Below are 23,400 nucleotides of genomic sequence, written 5' to 3'. Positions count from 1 at the left end.
GTGAGCCCTTCAGAGGGCCCTGGAACAGGGCTTGCTCTCTTGATACCACTTGCAGCCTCTCTGTGACCGTAGATGGGAGCCACTGACTGATGAGGAATTGTCACTCTGCCTGCCGTTTATGCTGGTACCCAGAGGTGAGGCCATGGAAGCTTCAGCTGAGCTTTCTTAATTTTCAAAGCCAAAACAGGCTTGCTTGAAACATAGCAGTGACTCTTCTTTCCTATTTTAATGCTGAGAGTTTAACCTAGACCACAGACTGGCCTGCTCACCAAGTTTGAAGCCTGCACTCACTTTCCCGGTCACTGCAGTAATTCTGAACAACCTCCCCTCACTCCAATTTATGGCTGACTCACTGGCAGTCTGTGGGTCTTGGGGTGCTGTGTCTGGGTCATGGCAACATGACTAGCTCAGTTTGGGAGAGAGCCTGTGGCTTTTATTGGGGGAAAGCAAGCAGCCAGCCATCCCCTTTGCCATCTGTTAGCTCTTCGTGGGGATAGAAAATCAGACAAATTTATCGTAGGAAATTGCCTTTTAAAGGAGATGTTAGCAAAATCAAAGAAATAGCCAAGAAACAGAAAGGCACACACTTGACCTTCCTGTCAGGAGTCATGCAGCGAGAGCATCTCCCTTCTCTGGTCGAGTTGTGCTAAAAGTACCCACAGACAATGCCACCAGAAGAGACCACATCTGGGTGACAGGTGGATGGGACAGAGTCCCTTCCCATGGCTACCTCTTGCTCATAGGCACCATGTGTCAGGAAGGGCAAGGTGGATCTGCTGTTTGATAATCTCTCTCGGTGAGCTGCCACTCTCAGAGCCCAGAACCTTCTCAACCTGTGAGTTACAACCCCTTTGGGGGAGTGTCGCAAGACCCTTTCACAGTGGTCACCTAAGACAATTGGAAAACACAGATACTTACATTACCATTCATAACTGTAGAAAAATTACAGTTATGGAGTAGCAATGAAAATAATTTGATGATTGGGACCCGCCATCACAACATGAGGTCACAGCGTTAGAAAGGTTGAGAACCACTCTTCTGGGGCCCTCCACCTAGCCAGGGGTAACCATGTACTGGGCCACCTCAAGGGGAGAAGCCCTGGGTTCTGGGGAGCATCATTCCCATGTGGACATGGAACTCCTGATCCCTGACCCACCCGGGCTTTCCCTGCTGGGATGGTGAGTGCCTGTGCAGAGTCCCTGGGTAACAGCAGTGGCCTGTGGTCTGCTCCTGCCACTCACCTGTAGGGAGAGATGATTTCCTTTCCTTCTCTTTGCCTTTGTATTTCCCTGCATCGGGCGCAGAAGTTTGTACCTGTGTTCTGAAATTCAGAGTGACTGTGGTCAGGCTTTAGGGAGCATAGGAAGACACTCCAAGGCTGTGAGAATCACCACTCAGCCTGTTACTCAGCCAATGACAGCTGCTTTGCTTTTTGCTTTAGGCATAGTCTCACTTATATAACGCTTGCTGTCCTACAACTCTACGTGGGCCAGGCTAGCCTTAAACTCACAGAGAACTTCCTGTCTCTGCCTCCTGAGTGAGTGGGATTAAGGGCATGGGCTAACCATACCCAGCAGTCACTGAGGGCCATCTCTATATCTGACACACAGTGTCAACAGATGGGGACATCACGATGGCCTTATGCTACTGCAGAAGAATGCCACCTTCACTTTCCATCAGCCTTTTCCCCCCAAAAGTGAATGCCAGAGGCGAATCCCTGGGACTTGTTAGTTCTCTCACACCATACTCAGATCAATGGGGTCAGTAGGTCAGAGCCAGCATCATCATCATCATCAGCAGCAGCAGCAGCAGCAGCAAAAACAACAACAGTGGGATTCCTGCCCACAAAACACACAGAACAGCTAGGCTCTTCTGTCTCTTCTTAGTATGGGCCAGGACACTCAGGCATCAGTTTCCACATGGAGGGAGGTCTCAGAAACCAGCCCTGGATTTCTGCCCATCGCAACTGGCTACTCGGCTCCCATCAGCACGTTGCTGTTTAGATCTGGGTTTGGAGCTGGCCTTTAGCTGCGTCCAGCTGCCCTCTGTTCTGTACAAAGATTTTGGTTGCTGTGGGTCTCGTAGCCCATGTACAACAGCCTCTAGCTCCTTTTACGTCACCTGGTGTCAGGAAGCTGGCCACCCAGGGGAGCCTTCAGAGGAGGAAATAGCATGCTGATACCTGGTATCTGGGAAGGTGAACACGGGGGCGATGGGCTTCATGTATTCCTCCATGTGCGCCAGGATGCTGTTGAGCCTCTGCATGCACAAGTCTCGCTCCTCATCATGCAAGGTGTCCGATTTCTGCCCCAGCCCAAACCACAGCCTGTTTTCCAGGGGTGTCTAGATATGACTTTCACCCAATCAGAGCATTGCAAAGACACCAAGGAAAGAACCAAGCCCCAGCCCTTCCAGATAGAACATGGGCGTGGCCCTTCCCAACACAGTGCCCCCAACAGTTCCAGGGAGGTCATTCTGGCATCTCAGCCCGATCCACGTCCTCTGCGGACACCGTGTGCTCTGCTGGTAGGGATAGGCCCAGGACAGGCACCCTTATGCTCTGCGGAGAAGTAGCTAGACCCCTTCTTTGGAGTCACATTCAAGTCAAGGACTCAGGAGCTCCCCACCTTTCACAGGTTTCCCCTTCATCCTCTTGGGATCTGGGCCCAGGACCCCAGCCTGACCCAATCTTAGAGTCTTGGCTTTCCCTAGGATGGACTGCAGTCTTCAATATGACTTAGAGCTTCAGGCCTCAAACACTGGGGTTCAGGGTCACATCTTGACTGTGTACCTGGGCCTGTGTCTGCCTCTGGAACCACTGGACACTGGTCAACAGGTCTGAGATGGCAGCTGGACTCATAGGCACCCGCATTACCTTGCAGTGACCTGTAGAGACAAACCCGTGGCCTTTACAGGGCTCAGAGCAGAGCTACTGGGGGAGTGGACAGACAGAGATGTAGAAGTCCTTGTGTGGGGATTTAACCTTAATGCCTCAGAGGTGGGGCCTGCGATGGGAAACTCTTCTGGGTACATGGAGTCCCCTATTCCTCTCTGGGTGGTACAAGGGCTGGTACCCAGAAAAGAGGCAAAACAGTGGTGACTGACATGGGGGGCTCTACGGAGACATGGATGCTCCAGATCCCTTAGAAACTTGTGGCATCTCTATTTTCTCTTCTATCCTGGGCTCAGCCTTCCCTCATGCCCTTATCTGGAAGTGGGAAGTCCTTCTGTGTGGTAGGGATTTCTCACACCCACTGCAACCCATCTGGAGTGAGTGGGAGGAGCCCTGCTCACACCCACGCTTACCACCCACTGGTATCATTTTCCCCTTGGGCGCAGGCATGGACTTTGGTCTCTCAAACGCAGCACCATACAGACAGGACCTGCAGGGAGAGTGAGGGTCACAGGCCCATTCCCAGAGGTAAATATCAAGGCACATATGCCTCAATAGCCTTGCAAGCCAGTCTGCTGCTGGCATCCAACGTGTGCCTTTCCATGTTTATTTTGGCAGGCAGGGACCCAGAAATCACTCTGTACAACCCAAGTAAGAGTGAAATTACAAAAGGCTCAGAAGTGCAAGCCAACACAGAACTACCAGGAAGATCCTGTGTGGGCACATATCACAGAGTGCCTCCATCACAATATGCCCCCCCATCATGGAAATTCACCCTGGCCTTTTCCGGGAGGGCGGAAGAGGACTTTCTATGTGTTTGGATTGAACAGGTGCCCATGCTTGTCAAGTGGACTATCCGAGTCTGCCCAGCAGGCTTCCCAGATGGCCCAGTCTGCCTCAGGATAGGGGCTGAGGTATGCTAAGCTTGCTGTGCCCATGCCTCCTTGCCGGGCTTTTCCACAGGGCGGAGGTTTACAATGATGGGAGGGGAAAAGCCTCACCTGTCTTGTGAGTGCTGCAGAAAGATGATCCGGAACATAGGCGGAATCTCATTCAGGTAGTTGAAATGCTGATCTGTGACACAGAGGCTCTGCCATGCCTGTGTGTGACAGGGGAAAGTCACCGCTCTCCCCCTAGGTGGTGTGGGCCGTGGGATGCATTATTACCACAAGAGGGCAGCAGAGGCACGAGAAACTCCTCTAAATTGCCCAGCTCCCGCCTACTTGCTGATGAGCCTCCCAGAAGCCCTAAAGGGCATTCCTCCTTGAGCCTAATGAGAGCTTCCACTTAGCTCTGTGTCTTCAGGCTGTTGAACTTGGGGTTGGTTTAGGCCAGAAACCCACCCCCACCCCCCCAGTTTTCCTGCTTCCTGTAAACCTTGTACACGGATAATCCGAGTAATCCTAGACACTCCGCACTTCAGGCTCTCCACTGCCCAGGCCAGCCAGCATGAGCCCTGGGGACCCCAAGATATTCCTGGGTGAGCTGTTTTTGCTCATGGCTTCAAGCCAGAGCTTTGGGTTTGCAAAACTGAGATCATTTCTTAGGAACCTTTAGTCAGGGAATAAGCAACCCTACGTGAAGCCCCCAGGGGGCTGTGTTCACAATGGCTGTACCCACACGGCGGGTGAAGAGATCAGCTGTGTGGTTATCCTGGCTCCTCCATGTAGGGGATGTGAACAGGCTTCTATTGGTGGAGGCTTGCTTTTCTGCCTGTCCACTGGCCACCTTGGGAATGTGGGTTGCCTCACCGTGCGGGGTCATGTCGTGACAAGCTCTCCTTGCTTGTAGTAATGTGCCGCTGTGTGAATACACTACTGTGCTTTGCAGGCATCTTCTCTTGCGGATCTAGCTAGCCTGCTTTCACAGGCGTGATCTCTGTCTTTGGGGAGTTGTTGAAGCTTATGGTAGCTTCAGTGAGGATGGACTGCCCCATAGGCTCATACATTTGAATGCTTAGTCCCCACTTGGAAGGATTAGGAAGTATGGCCCTGTTACGTGAGGTGTGTCACTGCTGGGGTGCGCTTTGAGGTTTCAAAAGCTTACAGCATTCTGAGCCACTGCTCTAGTGTCATGGCTGCCTGCTGCCAGATGCGACTGGCTATTTATTCACCAAGACCTAGACTCCTCTGTGGCAACTGAGGGGAAGGAACTACAGTTCTTTCAACTTTCTTGTATCTGTACCTACACCAATAAGATTTGGAGAGGTTGAGTGGTCCTCCAGAACCACACGGCTAGAAGAGGCAGAGCATGCACCACTTAGAAGCTGTCCTCTTAGCACTCAGTAAGTGAGCCCAGAGGCCTACAGGCCACTGGAGTACGTGCGTGGGCTCCCTTGCCCATTACCCTAAAAGTGCTGGCCAGCCTCTGCTCTACACTGGCAAACAGGCTTGTGGAAGTCTTGTCCAGCTGCCTCAGTCGTTGGTGGAGCTGCAGCAGGGCCGCCAGCTGTGAGCTGCTAGTATTGTGCGTGGCCGTGAGCAAAACGTTGCGCATCATCTCCGAGGTTGAACAGCTCTGAAACAGAGCAGGGAAGAGTGGTGTGCGCAGTGTGAAAGGGCAGAGGAGTGACCGAGCCATGACTAGGCATCTAGGAGTCTATGTGGATCACCCTCTGCTGGACCCCTGTCCACCATGAAGCAGGACTATGCCAGCCCTTATGTCCCACCATGGAGACTCAGGGTTGAAGGGTAAACACAGCATGTGTTCACTGACATCAGGTTCCTGTCTGGCTTCTATTACTTGAGGGCTAGCATGACCTGAGGCTCAGAGAATAGTGGGGGGGGGGGCTCTTCACTCAGCCACAGGACTACCCCTGTCTTGTCTAATGGGAAGCAGCATTGCCGACTGGAACTGAGGCATTCCCACTCCCGGGGTGACAGACATGGGCCCTTTTGGAGATGGGCAGAGGAGGTCTATACCTGGAACAGTGCCAGGAACTGGCAGGTGGTTACGGGATCCAGGGTACCAATGCACTCCACCATCTCTATGCTGGCAGCGGCTGCGATGTCCATGAGGTTGCTGCTCAGGGAAGCCTGTATACACTGCAGCAGTACCTCTGATGTCTGAGCCAGGAACCTCTGGGCCAGCACCACCCTCTTCTGTGGGCAGTGCAAAGCTCAAGGTAAGGTGGGCTCTTGGGGCAGAGGCCACTAGGAGACAGACAGGGAGTGTTGCATACCCTCAGACCCTCAGCCTTCTGGCTTTGCTCCTTGGAGACTTCCTTGAGGATTGTTGAGTCCTTGGAGGAGGTCTTTGCACTCTTGTCCTCTGCGTCCATGTCCAGCTCCAGTGATTTCAGGCTGTTCTGCTTAGCACCTACCTACGGTGTACACCATGTGATAAGAGGTTATCTGTGGATCCCTGCTTGGCTGGCAGAGAAAACACAGACACCAGGCAAGGGAAAGATGGTAGAGATCAGCAAGTCATGGAAATTGTAAGCAATCACGCAAGTGATCAGGAGCCACGAGTTTGTGGATTCAAAGGTGTTACCAATGTGGTAGGAAGGGGGAGGCGATCTCTAAATGGCTCACACACAAAGTGGGAGAAATGCCAGCTCCACATAGGAGGCCTGGGCGACCCTTGCCCAGCTGACATCCGGGGAAGCCACCTCTCATACTTTGCCCATGTGTGTGTCAAGGCTACTCAAGCTAGACCCTGGCCACCAGCAGCCTTAGCAGATTGTCACAGACAGAGGCCATCTGTGAGAACAGGCTAGCAATCAGGAACAGGAGGTGCCCATGACAGTAATGACAGCCTCACAATTCGACAAGATCCTCAGAGTCATCAAGCCGACCAAAGGAAGAAATGACAGCGACACTTGGGAAACCCATAAAAGAACTCAGAGAATGAAAGTTTCTACACATCAAACTCTGGGAGCTTCATGGAAATGGGCTTAGAGGAAAGATCCCGTCTGGAAATCAAGACGAAAGCTCGGAGGAAGGAAGGTTGAACATGGCGTCAGGAGAATGGACAACAGCAATAGCCAGACCTGAGGAAAAGGAACAGGGGCCTCCTGACTCCACACAGGAGTCAGGGCATGCTTGGAGATGGCCGTTCCTCACTGTCCTCCAGAGGACGGACAGGTGAGGGGTTTGTGTTTATGGATCCGAGCTCCCTGACTTTGCTACCTGGGCAGTGGCTACAAACACCTGCTCACCAAGGGCCCCAGCTCTGCCTGCTCACCCAGCATGGGTCTTACTGGTCCTCTGCTGTCTACAGTCTGAGAACTCAAGACAAACAACCCTGGGTACTAATCTTCTCAGAGATTCCCCAGGCTGTGTGGTGTGAGGGCATCGCAGCAGGGAGGTCAATCCCCCAGGGCATAGGTGTACTCCAGGCAGTGCCTGAGCTTTCTGAAGCTCCCAGGGACCTGTGCACAACCAGACTCAAGCCACCAAGACAGACAGATATGGGCAGGCCCTTCCTAGTTGAGTTAGTGAAATACCTCTTACATGTCAACTCTATAGGCGAGGTGGAGCAACAGGGACCAGACTTCAGTGGGGAGAGGGGACACCTACCAAGAGGTCCTCCTCCCAGCAGAAGGAAGGGTACACGGGGTCTGTCTGTATGGACAGCAGATGAAGGGCCTTCCCAGCCAGGATCAGAAGCTGGGCACGGATGTCCACACAGCCCACGGACAGCGGCTGCAGACTCTCCAGCTGTGCTAGCACCAAGTGAGGCAGAGTCCGCTTTAAGATGAACCATTGCTTTGGGAAGACAAGGGATTGCGTTACCACCAATGGCTGTCATGCGACCTCTGCCCAGTCAGGCTTTCTCTGTGTAGTCCTGTGTGGTAATATGAGGGGGTGTGTCTAGGACTTAAGATATTGAAAGAATCATAAAGGGCAACTTCTATTACTAGATGCCAGAACTCAGTGATAAATAGAGGTTAACTGTAGGATTCGCTTCTGTTCACCCTGACGTTTCATGGCATTTAAGGGAATGGGAAAGTTCTGGAGCTACAGCTGAGCTGGTGGAGCACTTGCCTAGCATGCACAGGCCCTGTGGAAGAAGGGTTTTTTCCAGATATTCAGTTACTCAACTTACTTTGTTTTCATTGTAGGAGGGAACGGGGTACGGTGGGCTAGGGTGGGCGAGGGCGGGGAGAGGGGGAGGGGTATACTAGGCAGCTGCTCTGAGCTACATGCCCAGCTTATGGTTGTTTTTTTTTTTCTAAGATAATGCAATTCGCCTTTATCAGCCCTTTGTCATGAGTTGAGCAGTAACCCCAAGGCCTGTGGCTGGGAGCTGCAAGCCTACATGTGCCCCTTCCAATAAGCTCTTCGTTATTAGTTAAGTCCTCTTGGTGATCAGACAGTGCCTATCTGTACCAAGGTATGAGAGCGGTCAAGAGCTGCCATGGCATGGGGTGGGGAGGGTGGGAACTGGGGGGGGGGGTGCCCTAGATTGCCACCCTGCTTCCAGAGTGACTGGCAGGCCCCAGGATAGAAAGGTGGGCTAAGGCTGCCCGCAGTTACCAAGCCGATGGGCGAGTAGTCACTGGTGTTCTGAAGGAAGTCTGAAAGCAGCTTCTCAAAGGAGCCCTGCTCCAGCTGCTCCAGGGCTTCTTTGCACACCAGCTTCAGCATGTCCAGGCACGTTTCTGCCAGGCAGAGCTTGAGGTGGGCCAGCCTCCTCATCAGCGGGGAGTTGATGTTCTGGACCTGAGGTAGTGGGGAGGTGAGTAAAACAAGGCACTGTTCCTGAGGAGACCAACCACAGGGCAAGTACTCCGACAAGGCGGAGCTGCTATGTCACAGACAGCACATGTTTGAAGTCTAAAGTTGATATATTTTTGACGTGGCGATAGACAGATGACAAATCATCATCGATGCAAGTGAAGGAACGTGGGCTTCACACTCTCACTTGGAATTTTCCTGTGTCCACTCGTGAGCCTGTGTTGATGCCAGGCTGCGCCCCTGCTCTACCTTACTCCACAGTGTATAAATTGAGGTTTTTCCGGCTAGGCCTTTGCCCTGAGAGACTCCATTTCACAAGTGGCTTTTAGAGTAGAGGATACTTGAGTTCCTGGCTGGACCCACAGGCACCACCATCTGTTTGGCAGGCATCACATATGCAGCATAGACCCATAAATGAATTATCCCTAGGAGAAGGGAGCTACTCTATACAATTACTGGGCTGAACTGAAATCATAGAGGCACTTGGGGGTATTAAAATCATATTAGGGAAACCTAGCCCATGAGTCAGGACACCAGGCTCCCTCACCTGGCCCCCATAAAGTGATGGACACTTAACACTGGGTGGCACAGCCGCACTGCGCCCCCCTTTATCATCTGATACCTGGTAAGTGTGCATCAAGGACTCACAGGCAGAGAATCTCCAACTGTCCTTGGGGCTTCTGCTTTGCTTGTTCTCCCACTGTTGACACAGCCAATGCAACAGCTGGGTCGGCTTGCCCATTCAGACCTGAACCTGCCGTCCCTGCTCTGACCTGATTCTGCCTTTTCATCTCTACAGGGACTACAGTTTTGCTCTCAAATCTGACTCTTCCTCAGCCCCGTCTCCACAGCAACAGCATCTTCTTTTCTTTATCAATACAGACTCTACTTGAATTTCACTCAGCCTCAAGAACCTAGCTGGAGCCTGTTCAACCTGTGTTCATAGTGTAACCCACATATATGCATATTTAGTAGACACATGTACACATATGTATTTACTGTGTGCAGTGCAATATGAGAGTTAATATTAGTAATTAAGGTTGGAAAGCAAGGGCCTGCAGCTGCCTTGGACAGATTACTAAAATAGGCAGGGTAATCTGGAAAAATTGCGGCCGTTAAAACTCTTGTGGATTTATTTTTGTTCAATAAGTCCACACACTGTAAAAAGACACAACTGTGTTTGTCTCCGTTGCTGGTACAGTGTGCTCAAGACAGCTTTCCTCTCTCCCAAGTGACAACTGCCTGATTTGTGGTACAATAATTAGTTTGTATAAATGGCATCATATAGTATGTGCTTATCTTGTCTGCTTTTCCTCAGGATGATTACAACCCATCCATATGATGTTTGTCTTTCTGTGTGCTTGTTTTCTACAGAGAAAATGTCTCTTCGAATTATTTGCTCATTTTAAGTATTTCACCCTTAAGTTTTGAGAGTTGTTTATGTTACTGCTATCAAGGAATAAAATTTGCAAATGTTTTCTCCCTCCCTTTGGTTTTCCACCTTTCTCTTGATAGTGTGTTTTAAAGAGAAGGCCGGTTTATCAATGTATCCTTTTATTGGATCATGTATTGGGCACATTTCTTTGCCAAACATGTCATCACCAAGGGACTTTCCTATGTGCCGTAATATGGTCTTCCAACTCTGGTTTAGGTTTCTGATCCATTTGGGGTTATTTTCTACCTTGGTCTGAGGTCTGAGCTGAAGTTCAGGGGTTTAAACATGCATTTCCTGTTGTTCTATCACCATCTAAGGTCTGGTCCATGGAGCTGTGCCTCTGTTGAGGGCTTTGTATGTGTTTCTATTTCTGGATTCTTGGGTTTGTCCATGTTCCCACTAAACACACTGTCTTGATTGCTGTGGCTCTTTCATAGGATTTAAAGTCATATACCATTGGGCTTCTAATTCTTTTTTAAAATTGTCTTGGCTGTTTTTGACCTTCCGTATTTTAAAATCATATTGTAAATATCTATTAAAAAGCCAGTAGTGATATAGTTTAGGAAAAACTGACATCTTAACGGTATTTAGTGCTTTTGTTTTTATTTATTTAAGCCATCATTAACTATTCTTGGCAATGTTTTATTGTTCTGGGACTATAAGCATTCACACTTTGGAGGTCAATTTTTATTTTTAAGTAGTCATAAATGATACCATTTTAATTTTAATATACAATTAATTGTTCTTTGTATAGAAATGTAATGTATATACTATATAACTCTACAACTCAACTAAATTTGCTCATTACCTTGTAGTTCTTATTTTGGTATATTAAATTATTTTCTATATGATCATGTTATCCATGAAAAAGTATTTTACTTATTTACTCCTTCTATTCATCTAAATTTTTAAAAAGATATATTTATATATTTATTACATAAACAGTGCTCTTCCTGCATGTATACCTTGTAGGCCGGAAGAGAGCATCAGAACACATTATAGATGGTTGTGAGCTACCATGTGGTTTCTGGGAATTGAACTCAGGACCTTTGGAAGAAATGTCAGTGCTCTTAACCTCTAAGCCATCTCTCCAGCCCCCAGCTGAATGCTTTTAATTTATTTTCTTGCTTATTGTATTAGCGAGAATCTCCAATACAATTCTGGATAAAAGTGGTAAGACATTTACCATCCTTAGCAAAGGGAGAATCAGTCTTTTACCAGTAAGCACAGTGTTATGGTAGCTGTGTTCATGGGCAACACTAGTCTGTGGACTTTTGTTTGTTTGTAATGTTTGTTTTGGTTTGTTTTGGTTTTTTCTTTTTCTTTCTTTTTCTTTTCTTTTTTTCTTTTTCTTTTTGAGACAGGATCTTTCTGTGTTAGTCTTGGCTGTCCTGGAGTAGCTTCGTAGACCAGCTGGCCTCGAATTCACAGCGATCCACCTGCCTCTGCCTCCTGAGTGCTGGGATTAAAGGTGTGCGCCACCACGCCCTGCTATTTGTAATGTTTTTAAACTTTTTTTTCCTCTTTCTTTTTTAAGACAGGGACTATGTAGCTCTGGATGTCTTGGAGCTCACTATTCAGGCCTGGCTGGGTTTGAACTCATGGAGACCCTTTTGTCTCTGTGTCCTGAATTCTGACATTAAAGGTATGTGTGACCACACCCTGCCTTATCTTATTTTGGAGTTATACTAGTTTCATTTCCATAGTTCCTATTTCCTCACTTTCAACCTTCTAAAATAATCTGCTTAGAAGTGATATTTTAAAAAATTATTTGATATAAGTCAGCAGTAGATCTGCCTGGGCTTGGTGATAAGGTTTTTCAATTAAAAACTCAATTTCCCTAGTTCATAAAGTGCTACAGAGATATTTCTTTGTGAATGGGCATTGCAAGTGTGGTCCTATTTCACCGAACTTGTAAAACTCATCTGTCCCATATCTATCCTTTGAACATAGGTAGAATCCATCGCAGGGCCAAGCAAGTGTTTAGCACTTACTTTCTTTATAGATTGTTGGATCAGTCTGACTAAGTTTACCAACTCATCTAGCACAAAGAACCAGCTTTGAGGAGTGTGGTGAGCTTGAACCTCAGATCAGAGATTAAGGTCTGATGTGCCAGGTCTTGAAAATTCTTCTTCCGTGGACTTTATTTGCTTTGAGGTTGCTTTTGATGAGAGGGTGGATCTATTTCATTGATTTTTTACAAACTCCATTTTTAATTCCTATTCTACTACCAAGTTTGGATTCAGTTTGCTCTTTGTTTTTCAGGTAAAGGCTGGGATTATGGATTTCTGGCCCATTATCATTATCATTATCATTATCATTATTATTCAGGTATGTAGTGCTCCAGGGTTCCTCCTAAGTACCACGCTGGTGACATCCTAAACTTCCTGATGTCCTTTCCTTCCTTTATTGCAAAACATTTTATCTTTGGCTTCTTCTCTGGCCTAGAGTTGTTAGCTGTACTTTAATTAAATTCCAAATATTTGGGGTTTTCCATGCACACCGTGGTTTTTTTTTTTTTTTAATTTGAGGTTAAAAAAAAAAAATAACATAATTAACAAATTTGAAGTACAAAGGCTGGAGAGATGGCTCAGTGGTTTAAATCACTTGCTGCCCTTTCAGAGGACCCAGGTTTGATTCCCAGCACCCATATGGTGGCTCACAACTATCTGCCACTCCAGTTCCAAGGGATCTGATACCGTCTTCTGACCTACATAGACACCAGGCACGTACGTAGTGCACACATATACTCACAGGCAAAATGCTCATGTGCATAAAATAATCTAAAAAATTAAAACATGCAATCCAGTAGCACATGATAAATCTTCAGTGTCATGAAATCACTGCTGGTTCAGTTCCCAAGCATTGTCATCATCCTTCAGGGAAACCCAAATGCTAGCAGCTCTTCCTATTCCTCACCTCGTCCCCACAAGCCACTTGTCCGTTTTCTGTGTCTATGGAGTTTTCTACTCTACTTCTTTGTGTTGATGCCCCCATTTAATTCCATTTTGACACTAATACATCTTCTGTATGATTCAAATTTATTGAGACCCCTTTTGTGGTTCAGAGTATAGCCTGTGTCAGAAGACATTCCACAGTTGTGTGAGACTGTTAATCCCATTTTTGCTGAGTAAAACGGTAAAAAAAAAAATGTCTATTTGGTCATGTTGGTTGACAGTGTTTCCATCTTCTAGTTCTTTGCTGATTTCATGCTTACTTGTTCTACTCATAATTAAAGAGTAGGATGCTAAGGCTGGGTGGTGTGGCGCACGCCTTTAATCCCAGCGCTGGGGAGGCAGAGGCCGGTGGATCTCTGTAAATCGAGTCCAGGATAGCCAAGGCTACAAAGAGAGACCCTGTCTCGAAAAACAAACAAACAAGCAAACAAACAAAAACCAAAAACCAAAACAAGAGTAAAATTGTTGACTCTAATAGATTTAGCACATTTTTAAGACCAATGTTTGCTTCTTATATACTTTTGAATTCTCTTATTATGGTTATTACATTTGGAGTGCCTTTCTTCTTGGTTAGATTACATTATGAGATAAATATTATCATCCTTGAAAATGTTTGACATGAAGCCTGCTTGTTTCTAGTTGTCTTTTGATCAGTACTAGTACGGGATAGCCCTTGCAGCATTTTGCTTTCCTTCCATTTATCTTTATGTTCATAATGACTTTCTTGTAGGCAACACATAGTTGGGCTCACTTTCCTACTCACTGCCAAACTCTGAGGTCAGGTCCTCTGTGCACTCTGCTCACCCCTGTGAGCCTCAGTGGGCACCAGTGCACTTCCTGTAATCCTTCTAGGTGGTTCTTTCCCAGCCTTGGCCAGCTTCCTCCTTTCCTGAACAGGTGAGCGATCTTTAGATGGCTACTCTGGGACAGCCTCTAGACATCTGTGAGCAGTGCTCTTCTTCCTTGGGTTCCACTTTGCCTCCTTCTCCCCTAAACTCTCAGGATTCTGTATCCTTGACTCAGACCTTCATCTAGGCTCTACCTGGTTCCATCTCTATAGCTGAGGCCAGTGGGTACTTAAGCTCAAGGATCACTAACTGGCATGGCTGATGTATGGAAGTTGAGAAATCCTTGTTAGTGTATTTTTAAAAATACTTTGTATAGGTGCGTGAGTCTAGTTACTGTTACTCTAAGCCGACATGTAAATTAGGTGCTCTCTCTTCTCTATCTCCTTCTCTCTCTCCTCTCTCTCTTTTTCTTTCTCTCCTCTCTCTCTCTTTCTCTCTCTCTCCTCTCTCTCTCTCTCTCCCCCCCCCCTCTGTGTAGGTATGTATGTTCTTATATGTGTGTGCATGCTTAGTGCAAATGTATGGGCATGTGTGTGCCCATTCCTGTGGAGGCCAGTGGACAGCCTCAGGTGTTGTTCTTTAGGAACCATCTACTTTGGTTTTTGAGGCACTGTCTCTTGCTGGTTTAGACCTTACCAAGTATGCTAAGATGCCTAGCCGGTGAGCCCAGGGTCACACCCTCTCATCCTCAGTGCTGGAATTATAAGCACAAGCCACTATGTCTACTTTTTGTTATCTGGATCCCAAGGTTCTAGGAGTAGAAGGTGAGCCTCTCTTCTGTACAAGAATATTTCCACCTTCTGGGCAGATCTGACAGGAGGCTGCTGAGGTCCAAGGTGAAAAAGGCAGAGAACATACATAACTCTCTTGACTAAACTATGTCCTCAGTCTCTCTCTCTCTGTGTGTGTGTTTGTGTGTGTGTGTGTGTGTGTGTGTGTGTGTGTGTGTGTGTGTGTGTGAGCTCATGCACGTTTTATAGAACTGGGTCTCAGTTGGTAGCCTAGGCTGGCTTAGTACTCCACATACTCCTGCCTCAGCTTCCCAAGTGCTAGGCTTCAGTTGTGCCACACTATGCCTGGCTGGTTGTGTTTTAAAATCAGATCTCCCAGTCAGTGCTGTCCTGTGCACAACAATGACGGGGGTATGTGGGCTCGTACTTACATCTTGAAGGGACAGCATCCCCTGGATTCTGTGAAACAGTTCTTCTTCCTCAGCTATAGCTTCCTGGGACAAGTTGTACACTTCCACGCAATAGGCAGTTTTTTGTTCTTCATCTTTTTCCTTTTGGGCACATATCCTTTATATAATATAAGAGTGGAACTTAGAACAAAGATTCAAACTAGTACATAGTATACTAATATGTCACACACAATTTCCACATAATTATGCTGTGCGTTTTATCAGTGCTTAACATTTTTGCAGTTAAGTGTTTTGCACACAAAGGTATTTTCAAGACATTTTCTTTTCACTACGTGTGTAGAGTTGTTCATTTATGTGTACAGGTACATGTATGTACATGTGGAGGTCAAAGATCAGCCCTGGCACTGTTCCTCAGGCGTTGTCCACTTTTCTTTAGAGACGGGATCTCTCACTGGCCTAAACCCCACCAAGGAGGCTAGAGCACAGACACAGGGATTCCTGCCTTGTCTCTGTGAGCAATCCCCAAGGATGGACTTGTCTCCGTCTCCTCAAAGCTGGCATTACACATGTGCACCACCGTACCTGGCTTCTTTACATGGGTTCTGGGGATTGAACTCAAGTCCTTGTGTTTGCAAGGTTAGTGGCTTGCCAACGGAGCCATCTCCTCTAAGTATGTTTTAAAACAAGATACTGAGCAGCTAGAATGACAAAAGTATGTATAGTGGGAGATTTCATTTGCAAATAATCTTGGCCTGAAAGGCATCTGATAAGGCAATGCCCCACATTTCCACCTTTTGGCTCAGTCACCTACTTTGCTGCCTCTCTGGTGGCCCACAATGGTTGTTGTGGCACACCTGTGGTAAATGGATGTGACTAGGGTGTTGGGCTGGTCATCACTCCTAAAGGCAGGGTCACACCTACCCAAGGATTTGCTCAAGTGTGAAAGGCTTGTGGGTATCAGGGCAGGCAGAGGGAGGCACTGTGAGGAGCACTGTGAGGAGCACTGTGAGGAGTGAGAGGACAGCTGCATGTTCATTGGGATGCGTAGCTGTGGCAGCAGCAGCAGGAACAGCTGCTGGACACCCTGCAGGATTGCAGAGGTGGGTTAGCAGGGAGGGAGTTGGGAAGGGAGCTGGGTCTCCCTATGTCGGAGGTTGAGGAAAAGCTGAGGCTGTCTGGGAGAGCTCAAGGGTAGACCCTGCTCAGAGTGCAGCTCCAGTGGCATGGGTGGAGTGTGTGATAACACCCTTACCTCTTTATCTTTGCATGCTCTAGTTTTAAGTCAACACACTTTCTCTTGTAGCCATTGAGTCTTAAGTTTTCTTCAAGTTTCAACAGGTGATCTTCTAGATCCGACAGCAAGCATGGGCACTCAAGAATTTCCCGGTTAACCAGGTTGCCCGCAACCTGGATTTGAAGTTTCACACACCTGATGGACAGGTGTTTTTTCAGGATTATGGGGACTGACGCTTTCCCCACTAGATTCAAAAGCCCAAGACCACCGTGTCCCTCCTGCCCAATATCCACCCAGAGACACTGAAAGAAACACCAATGCCCTGCCCCCAAGATGGTCACCATGCAGCTATGGGCCCAGATCAATGAAGTTAGGCTCTAACAGGCCTCCCTGATGGCCCACAATGGTTGCTGTGGCACACCTGTGGTAATGGATGTGATTTGGGTGTTGGCTGGTCATCACTCCTAAAGGCAGGGTCACACCTACCCAAGGATTTGCTCAAGTGTGAAAGGCTTGTGGGTATCAGGGCAGGCAGAGGCACTGTGAAGAGCACTGTGTGTGGGGGTCCCTACCCCCCCAGGGACCAGATTCGCCCATGGAAACCATGCTGAAATGAGACTGCTTACAGACTCAAATCAGGACCAGCTGGTGGGACAAAGTACCCATAGCGGTTTCCAGAGAGGAAGCAGAAGCAGAAACAAGGCAAGGACCCCTGCATCTATAGTCAGTGAGCTCAGAGGACGCCTGGAAAAGGTCCTGTGATGTGATGCGAAGTCTGTGAGTAACGTGTGTGGAAGAAGACAGGTTTCCCTGACAACCCTCTACAAGGGGCCGAAGCCTAGAGGCTCCAAGATCCACAGGGAAGATACTGTAGAAATGTGGGCTGGCTGGAAGGAAGCCCAAGGTTTGGAGGCACACGGTGGAAGGAAGGTCTGATCCTCAGAAGGAGCCTGAGGACACGTGAGGCACACAGAGCAGGGGAAGAGCCCACGGTTCTGCTGGGACTGAGCTTTCCTGGGTTTAGCACCAGAGGGAACATGTGGTAGAGATAGCCACAGCTTTAGTATACCACGCGTTATTCGTTACCTGGCCTCCAGCTCCATGATGAGGAACTCCAGCAGGGATGCTCGGTTCGGCCTTTCTTTCTGGAGGACCCTGAAAGTATCTATGAGTTTCTGAAACAGGTTGCAAACCTGCATGAGATGATTACGTGTCACCATGTGACTCATCAGGGCCTGAGGAGAGACCTCAGCACGTGGCCCCCGATTCCCCAACCCTGTCCCATCACCATGTGCTCCTGTGTTGTCCACAGGCCACTCCAACTCACCGCTATCTCTTTTTCCTTTTCTTCAGAGGATAAGATGGCCTCAGCCAGAGTCAGGGTTGAATTGTACCAGAACTCCTCAGCTCCGCCGAGCTGCTGGGCCCTCTCAGTCAAGAGCATGGCTTGTCCGTGGTTCTTTTCCTTGTTGGCCAACTGTGCTAGAAGCAACAGGCACTGTGCTTCTGCACAGGTCTCACCTAGATCCTAAGGACAGGGATAGATGATACACAGTGGACAGATGGGCAGCTCCGTTCTGGTGAGTATGACTACTTGTCTGGGAGTGGGTATCCTCAGGAGTGGAGAGTGTGCCTTGTAAGCCACAGGAGCCAGCCTGTGCAGCTTGTCATACTGGCAGCTCTTTCCTGCCCTGCTGCATGAGGTCAGGAGTCCCTTCCCCTGCTGTTAGAGTCAGCTTTGCCATGTGTGCTGGATAGTTTTATGTCAACTTGGCAGAAGCTAAAGTCATCTGAGATGAGGGAGCCTCAATTAAGAAAATGCCTCCATAGATCAAGCTGTACACAAGCCTGTAGGACGTTCTCTTACTTAGTGATTCATGGGGGGAGGGCCCAGCCCATTGTGGGTGGTGTCATGCCTGGGCTGGTGGTCCTAGGGTTCTTTTGGGGAGGCCTGGCGGCACTCAGAGGAAGGATAGCAAGTTACCAAGAAGAGACTCGATATTCTAAGAGCATATATAGGGGGAGGAGGTCTCCCTCAATCACAGACATAGGGGAGGGGAGAAGGGGGGAAGTGGGAGGGAGGGAAGAATGGGAGGAAACAGGGGAAGGGCTAACAATTGAGATGTAATATGAATAAATTAATTAAAAAAAAAAAAAGAAAGCAGGCTGAGCAAGCCATGAGGAGCAAGCCAGCAAGCAGCACCCCCTCCGTGGCCTCTGCATCAGCTCCCTCCTCCAGGTTCCTGCCCTGCTTGAGTTCCTGTCCTGACTTCCTTCGATAACGAACAGTGATATGGAAGTGACAAATAAACTCTTTCTTCCCCTTGCTTCTTGGTCATGCTGTTTTCTAGCAGCAGTAGAAACCCTAACTAAGACATGCCCTTCTCTTGTGCCTGAACATCTGTCTGCTCACTACACTTGAATGCTTGTCCCCTCTCTATTCCTCTACATATTTCCATTCTCCGATACCTCCCTCCCTGTTGCCTCTTTGATACCCACGCATCTCTTTCCTTTCCAGTACCTTCACACTTGTCCCTTTGCCTGTTCCTGCCCATCTATCACATCTCTGGCACCTGCACATCTGTCTCATCCCTGACATCTACACAGCTATACCCCGGCACCTGCACATCTGTCTCAACCCTGCTACTTACACGCCTGTCTCCTCTCTGGTACCTGCACCCCTGCTCTCACTGTATGGGCCAGAGCGTGGGCTCACAGTTTTCTGGTGCCACTTAAGTTTTCTATCATTGCTGGGTCTTCATATTTTCCTTGAATTCTTCTGAACAAGCCACAGGCTGGTGGTGCCAGGGTCTTGGCTTCGTCTACCCCCTGAAGTCAATTCTAAGTCTGTCTGCAGGGGTTTGGTGGGGCTATGGGGATTGTAACTCCGGAGAATGGCATCAATAGAGCAGACAACGCAAACAGCTTCTTCCGTCCAGACTATCCAAGGTCGGTTGTCCATTGGGGACAGAGCCCAGGATAGAAAAGCCCTGCCAGGCCGGGCTGTGGTGGCACACACCTTTAATCCCAGCACTCGGGAGGCAGAGGCAGGCGGATCACTGTGAATTTGAGGCCAGCCTGGTCTACAAAGTGAGTCCAGGACAGCCAAGGCTACACAAAGAAACCCTGTCTTGAAAAACCAAACCAAACAAAAACAAAACAAACAAAAAACAAAAACAAAAAACAAAACAAGAAAAGCCCTGCCAAGTGTAGTTTGGAACTTCTGGAGTTGAGACCCAAAAGGTCAAACTAGGGACTGAGTGGGCACTGTGGCCCCAGGTCTGGGTGCAAGGCCTTCTAGCGAGCAGGAGCTCCTTGGGAGGAAGAGCAGCTAATGCTCCCAAGCCTATTGAGAGCTGGGCTCTGGGCAGTGCTCTGGTGTGTGTGTGAGTGTGTGCTAATGCAAGCCTGTTTGGGAGTACTCAGTGGAGACTGAGAAGCCACGTATGCCCCCTAAAGTCCTCAGATGAGGAGCAGGAATGCATCTGAAGAGTTCAGGCCCGGGGCAAGATGGCTTCCGTGGAGATGGGTGAGGCACCTTACCTGGAAGCCCTGTTGGGCCTCTGACAGGAGCAGCCGTGCTGGTTGGTGCAGCTCCAACTCCAGCAGGACCTCCCCTTTGAGCATCCACAGCTGGGGGTAAGATGTCCCATCCAGGCCCTTGCCAGTCTCTCCATTTATCTTCAATATCTATGAGACACCATGACCCTAAGATGCTCTGTCCTCAGTCTGTGTCCTGTGACACTCTCTGGCTTAGAAGCAGAGGTATCCTCTGAGGCCAGTGTGCCACATGCTGCACTGCCACAGGGATGTCCCCAGCATGCTGTATTCAAAACCTCAGGCTTCCGCCACTGTTTGTTGGCTTCTGACACACCCCAGCCCTTTGGGACCCTTGTCTCTCCTTTTTTTTTTTTTTTTTTAATCCTTTCTACTCTCCCACTGCTGATTCTAGCAGCTGCTGAGCTGCCTGGCTTGGCGGGCCTGCCTCCCCTCTGTGAGTGAAGCCAGGAAGCCTGTCGTGAGGCCCGCGGGCCTGCCTTGTGTACAGCAGCGGGTGTTTTTCTCTTCTTTTCCTGCGTACCCGTCAGCATCCCCCACTCCCATTGTGGGTGGGTCACTGAGTCCCTGAAGCTGAACAAAGTGTAGGATTGACCATTGGCTGTTCTGAGCTTAGGTCCCATAACAAACCCTGTGTCAGGCATGCTCCAGCACACCCCAAGTGCTGGCTTTAAAGGGCGCACAAGCAGCTGGCACTGCTCTGAGGAACTAAGGCTCTCTGCGATGACTGCTGTCTCTGCTGCTCATGGTGACAACAGAGCCTTCAAGAGCCTACAGACCCCCTTAGACATACTCTGCTCTATAGAAAACCTCACTCTTTTCACTCCCCCTTGCCCAAGCTCAGAGACTTAAGCATTTTAGGTGAGAATTCACCAAGCACACTCTACCTCTAGCTTGCTGACTCTTTAAGTTGCCTCTCAGGCCTCAGGTGATCTGTCTGACATGTAGTTTTTTTGCCTTCCCTGAGGAAATCCAGGGTCCCGGGGTGGAATGAACTTGGTCAGATCTCTGAGTTTCCCATGAAGCCATGCCTAAGAGTGTATGCAGCAAGCGCTTCACACACAAATCAACTGTGGCTCGTTGGCTCTTGGGGCAGTCCTACACCACAGCCAAGCCAATGTCATCGCTGGGTTTCAGACCCTGCTGCGGCAGAGGCCGGCTAAGTCAGCGTCACTCCTGCACTGCGGGTCCCACGGCGGCGCTGACCAGCCTACCTTGTCTTGCGCTATCAATGGCTTCACTTCTTCAGAGCGGGTTGGAGCCAGCTGCTCGTGCAGGGCTGGCAGGCTGTCTTCTATCACAGGCTCCCTGTCCTTCTCCTTTTTAAATGTAATCTCTTTCCTGCAGCTAATTGAAGTGAAATAGCATCATGTAACAGAAGAACTGTAAATGGCTGGTGACAGCGGTCAGTGTCATGTATAGTCAAAGCCAGAAGGCTGAAGATGATGCTCCAGTGTTATAGAGAGTTTAGGGAGACTGTTAAGGCATCAAACTGTCCTTGTCCTTTTCTCATTTTGGAAGCTGCTTAGCCGTACTTCCTGTCTACTCAGATAATTAATTTAATTTCGTCTCAAGTCTCTGATGGGGTCAAAGACCAGATAGTTCAGTTTTACAATTAAGCTTAGTTGTTTAGGGATTAAGATGTTTTTAGGTCTAGATAGATGTTTTAAGTTGATAAAGATGAGATATGATAGATATTGATTTACATTCAGAATTTTAGATGCACCAAGATAGGAAAGATGTTCTCTTCAAAGTTGCCACATACAAATAGCCAAAACACTAAGAATGTAACATTTATCTACTTCCTGAAGGTTTCCTGGTTCTTCTTGCTGTAGGTGGTTTATTGTATATATGTGTAATAATGTAAATGTATATGTAAAAAATAAATAATAATAATAAGTGAAAATAAAAAGAAATACAAGTTAACCCAGCCAGGAGAAGCCACGGTTCACACATGTCTACAAAAACCAAGAGTGGGCGGCAATCTGGTTCTGGGAAGGACACCTGCAGCCTGTTCTCTCCAGAACTGTCTAGCAAGCTGATGTGTAGTTTAACGAGCTTCGAGAGCTTAATGTATGGACAGCAGAGCTGCCTCTGGCAGCCCCTCCAGAAAGGCAAAACTGCTTGGCTCTCAGGGTTTCCTATAGAACAGCGGGTGGCTCCTTCACCCATGGCTGCTCCTTCTCCCTCACCACCTACCCCAGCCCACAGTCACCCACCACACCACAGCCAAAGCAGTCCCTAGGGAGGTAGGCCAGTGCAGACTTCAGCTCTGTCTGGCCATGTTCTCAGACATGCACAGGCTCTTCTCATCAGGGCATCCGGCATTTCCACCCCAATGCTGTCACTTCACAGATCCCCAAATCTTGTTCACCCCAAATGCCAGGGACTCCCTGACTATGTGCACTTGGAACCGAGGCCTCTCTGTACCCTGAGCCCTGGTGTCACCATTGGCACAAACCCTTCCTGTCACTCTGGGTTGCCCTTCTGCCTCGGCTGCCCACCTGCAGTGCCTCCTACACGACATAGCAGGAGCTCCGAATAAACCCAAGAACGGAAGAGGCAAGAGCTTCTCTTAGCATCAGCAACTGTATTTCTGGAACCCATCTGAAGGCAGAGAGGACTCAGCAAACACTCTCATAGTCAGTCCAGGGAGACACAGATATATGATGCTGCTAACAGCATGAAGATGATTTTGTAGACAGATATTTGTTGCCAAAGGCGACAGGGTGACAAAGTGCATGGAGCAGAACTACATTTTCATAACAGCCAGGTGAACAATGGCAAAACCCCAGAAAGGATAACTGCCAAGGGGCGGGGCCTGCAGTGACATTTATTCTCTTCTTTACCTGTTTTCTAAAATTTGTTCAATGAACATATAATTTATATATGGGGGAAATCATGTTGCCAAAATTAACAATAATAGTACTATGTATGCATTCTTATGTGTTCTTAGGTGGTCTCTAAGTCTAAAAAGGATTGCTACAGGAACTGTAATTGGCTAATTTAACTGTTGGATAGCCTACTGTCAGCCAACCACAAGGCCTTCAGAGTAACCCAAGAACCCAGAACCCAATATGTGCCTCACTCAGCACTGTCACTCCTGACACTCCTGGGAGGAGTCTGGGACTGGGGAAAGACAGCTTTTCCCCATCTTGTCCCACAGACTTCCTTTTCTCTGGTGAGACCCCACCAGCTCAGCAGTCCCCAAACCTGTCATTAAAACTATGGAGGGAACTCAGAGGCCTCTCTATGCACTGCCCTCCCAGATATTGCTGCCTAGAAACTGTCCCCAGGACCTCCAGGCACCAGACTGAGGATTTGGGAGCCATAATGGGCCTGGTACTGAGAAGAAACACAGCCAAGGGCTAGGGTTTCCCCAGAGCTGTCCTTAACAGCCTGGATTGTACTTTGCTGGAAAGAGGGGGTCCCACACCCAGGAGCAAACACTGCACGCACCTGGCCTGCTCCATGTCCCCAAAGTATGACTGTCCGATTGCCTCTTCATGATGACTTGCTGCGGAATGCAACCTCAGATCGGAACACACCTGTAAAAGTCTGAGGGCAAAGGTGGGGAGGGAGGAGGCACTGCCTCAGAGGATGCTGTCATCTCAGAGGAAGGGGTGCAGGCTTCGGTGTGCTTTATCAGAGCT

General features: G+C 48.6%; 2 protein-coding genes across 4 annotated transcripts in view; one reads left to right on the top strand and one right to left on the bottom strand.

Annotated features, from left to right (window-relative positions):
- Window positions 1-23,400, top strand: part of ADGRA1 (adhesion G protein-coupled receptor A1) — a 319,025-nt gene that overhangs the window by 62,515 nt on the left and 233,110 nt on the right. The window lies entirely within an intron of this gene.
- CFAP46 (cilia and flagella associated protein 46) overlaps window positions 1-23,400 on the bottom strand; it is a 78,791-nt gene that overhangs the window by 11,707 nt on the left and 43,684 nt on the right. For all 3 annotated transcript variants that reach the window (XM_084755786.1, XM_084755787.1, XM_084755788.1), the window contains 17 exons: window positions 23,207-23,305; window positions 20,962-21,094; window positions 19,733-19,879; window positions 17,517-17,717; window positions 17,276-17,382; window positions 16,208-16,384; window positions 14,977-15,112; window positions 8,374-8,559; window positions 7,414-7,602; window positions 6,075-6,215; window positions 5,815-5,994; window positions 5,240-5,410; window positions 3,895-3,992; window positions 3,307-3,383; window positions 2,792-2,886; window positions 2,183-2,304; window positions 1,242-1,321 (listed from right to left, as the gene is read on the bottom strand). In XM_084755786.1, the coding sequence (XP_084611912.1) occupies window positions 1,242-1,321; window positions 2,183-2,304; window positions 2,792-2,886; window positions 3,307-3,383; window positions 3,895-3,992; window positions 5,240-5,410; window positions 5,815-5,994; window positions 6,075-6,215; window positions 7,414-7,602; window positions 8,374-8,559; window positions 14,977-15,112; window positions 16,208-16,384; window positions 17,276-17,382; window positions 17,517-17,717; window positions 19,733-19,879; window positions 20,962-21,094; window positions 23,207-23,305 (2,339 nt within the window). The remainder of the gene's footprint in view (window positions 1-1,241; window positions 1,322-2,182; window positions 2,305-2,791; window positions 2,887-3,306; window positions 3,384-3,894; window positions 3,993-5,239; window positions 5,411-5,814; window positions 5,995-6,074; window positions 6,216-7,413; window positions 7,603-8,373; window positions 8,560-14,976; window positions 15,113-16,207; window positions 16,385-17,275; window positions 17,383-17,516; window positions 17,718-19,732; window positions 19,880-20,961; window positions 21,095-23,206; window positions 23,306-23,400) is intronic.

The sequence above is a fragment of the Acomys minous genome (genome assembly GCF_964271855.1).
Source record: "Acomys minous genome assembly, chromosome: 2".
Taxonomy (NCBI): Eukaryota; Metazoa; Chordata; class Mammalia; order Rodentia; family Muridae; genus Acomys; species Acomys minous.
This window is presented reverse-complemented; position numbering and strand designations above follow the sequence as displayed.